General features: G+C 44.3%; 1 protein-coding gene across 1 annotated transcript; it reads left to right on the top strand.

Moving 5' to 3' along the window:
- Positions 1-569: 569 nt before the first annotated feature.
- LOC142318389 (histone H2B) lies at positions 570-1,154 on the top strand. Its single transcript, XM_075354972.1, has one exon. It carries the CDS (start codon positions 571-573, stop codon positions 940-942), a length of 372 nt encoding a protein of 123 aa, XP_075211087.1. The 5' UTR covers position 570; the 3' UTR covers positions 943-1,154.
- The last annotated feature ends 215 nt before the right edge of the window (positions 1,155-1,369 follow it).

Raw genomic sequence — 1,369 nt, forward strand, 5'->3', positions numbered from 1 at the left:
TTGCGACTCCTCCGGAAAAGGGGACGCATTGCTCCCTCCTCACAGATAGTGCCCCGTTGTGGCGTATTCCTGCTAGCCTATTAAAGAGTTAGCACCGAAAGGACTTCAGTGGACGGTCTGAAGGGGAATTACGTCGGGAGGACAGGCTTTATAAGCCTAGCCTTCCGCGGTCGGCCCATAAAATGGGTTCGGTAACGCTGGTATAACAACGGAATTGGAATGCAATTAAATCCGTCTTAAATTCACTATAATAATAATATACAAAAATTGAAAAATAAGAACCGAGACTAAAAGTGACCCTTTTAAAAACAAGCCCGATTAGAAAGATCCAGCAGCAAGGGACTCTGTCCAGGCTCTGCGATAAAGTAGGGAGTAATAGACTCCCGCCAACTTTGCATTCCATTCCATTCCACGATTGGTCGGCAAGTTGCCATACGTTGTTTGCAGCCTCGTCATTCGTGGGAAAAGGGAATTTCTTTTCGACGGGCCGGTCTTATTGGGAGCAATAAATACCGATTTCTATCATAAATAGGTCCTTCCGTACCTGCGTTCCACCAAATTCAAAGCATCATGCCACCTAAGACCAGCGGTAAAGCGGCCAAGAAGGCCGGCAAGGCGCAAAAGAACATCGCCAAGGGAGACAAGAAAAAGAAACGCAAGAGGAAGGAAAGCTACGCGGTGTACATCTACAAAGTGTTGAAGCAGGTCCATCCTGACACCGGCATCTCCTCTAAGGCGATGAGCATCATGAACAGCTTCGTTAACGATATATTCGAGCGCATCGCGGCCGAGGCTTCCAGGCTCGCCCACTACAACAAGCGGTCCACAATCACCAGCAGGGAGATCCAGACCGCCGTACGGCTTCTGTTGCCCGGTGAATTGGCCAAACACGCTGTCAGCGAAGGCACCAAGGCCGTAACCAAATACACGAGCTCTAAGTAAGCGGATGGAGCTGGTTACAATAGGCCATGTACTAAATATAAACGGCCCTTTTAAGGGCCACCACATTATAATTGAGGTTAAAAACATTTTGGTTCTTTGCTTATTGTACAGGCATATAAATTGCTTTTTTATGTACATAAATAATAAAATGTATGTACTCCGTAACACGAGATATGTAAATAGAAAAAGAAAAAACATTTTCCTTACCTTACTATTGCAGTTTTCCTTTAAGGTAAAAAAAAAAATGAACAAATGTGTAAGTGTAATTAAAACGCTTCGTTACCATGGTTTCAGGGGGGGGAGGGAAATTCACACATCTTGCCCAAAGCAAAGAACGCAACAAATAATGTTTTTAACCTCAATTATAATTTGCGAAAAAAATTTAATTTCTGGCGCCGGCCTACGTTGCAGTTGTTGACTCAAAATG

Source organism: Lycorma delicatula, chromosome 1 (assembly GCF_047948215.1).
Source record: "Lycorma delicatula isolate Av1 chromosome 1, ASM4794821v1, whole genome shotgun sequence".
In the NCBI taxonomy this organism is placed as follows: domain Eukaryota; kingdom Metazoa; phylum Arthropoda; class Insecta; order Hemiptera; family Fulgoridae; genus Lycorma; species Lycorma delicatula.

Bases quoted from the DNA above. Each gene is read 5' to 3' on its own strand.
- LOC142318389 (XM_075354972.1), top strand. From the start codon at position 571: ATGCCACCTAAGACCAGCGGTAAAGCGGCCAAGAAGGCCGGCAAGGCG.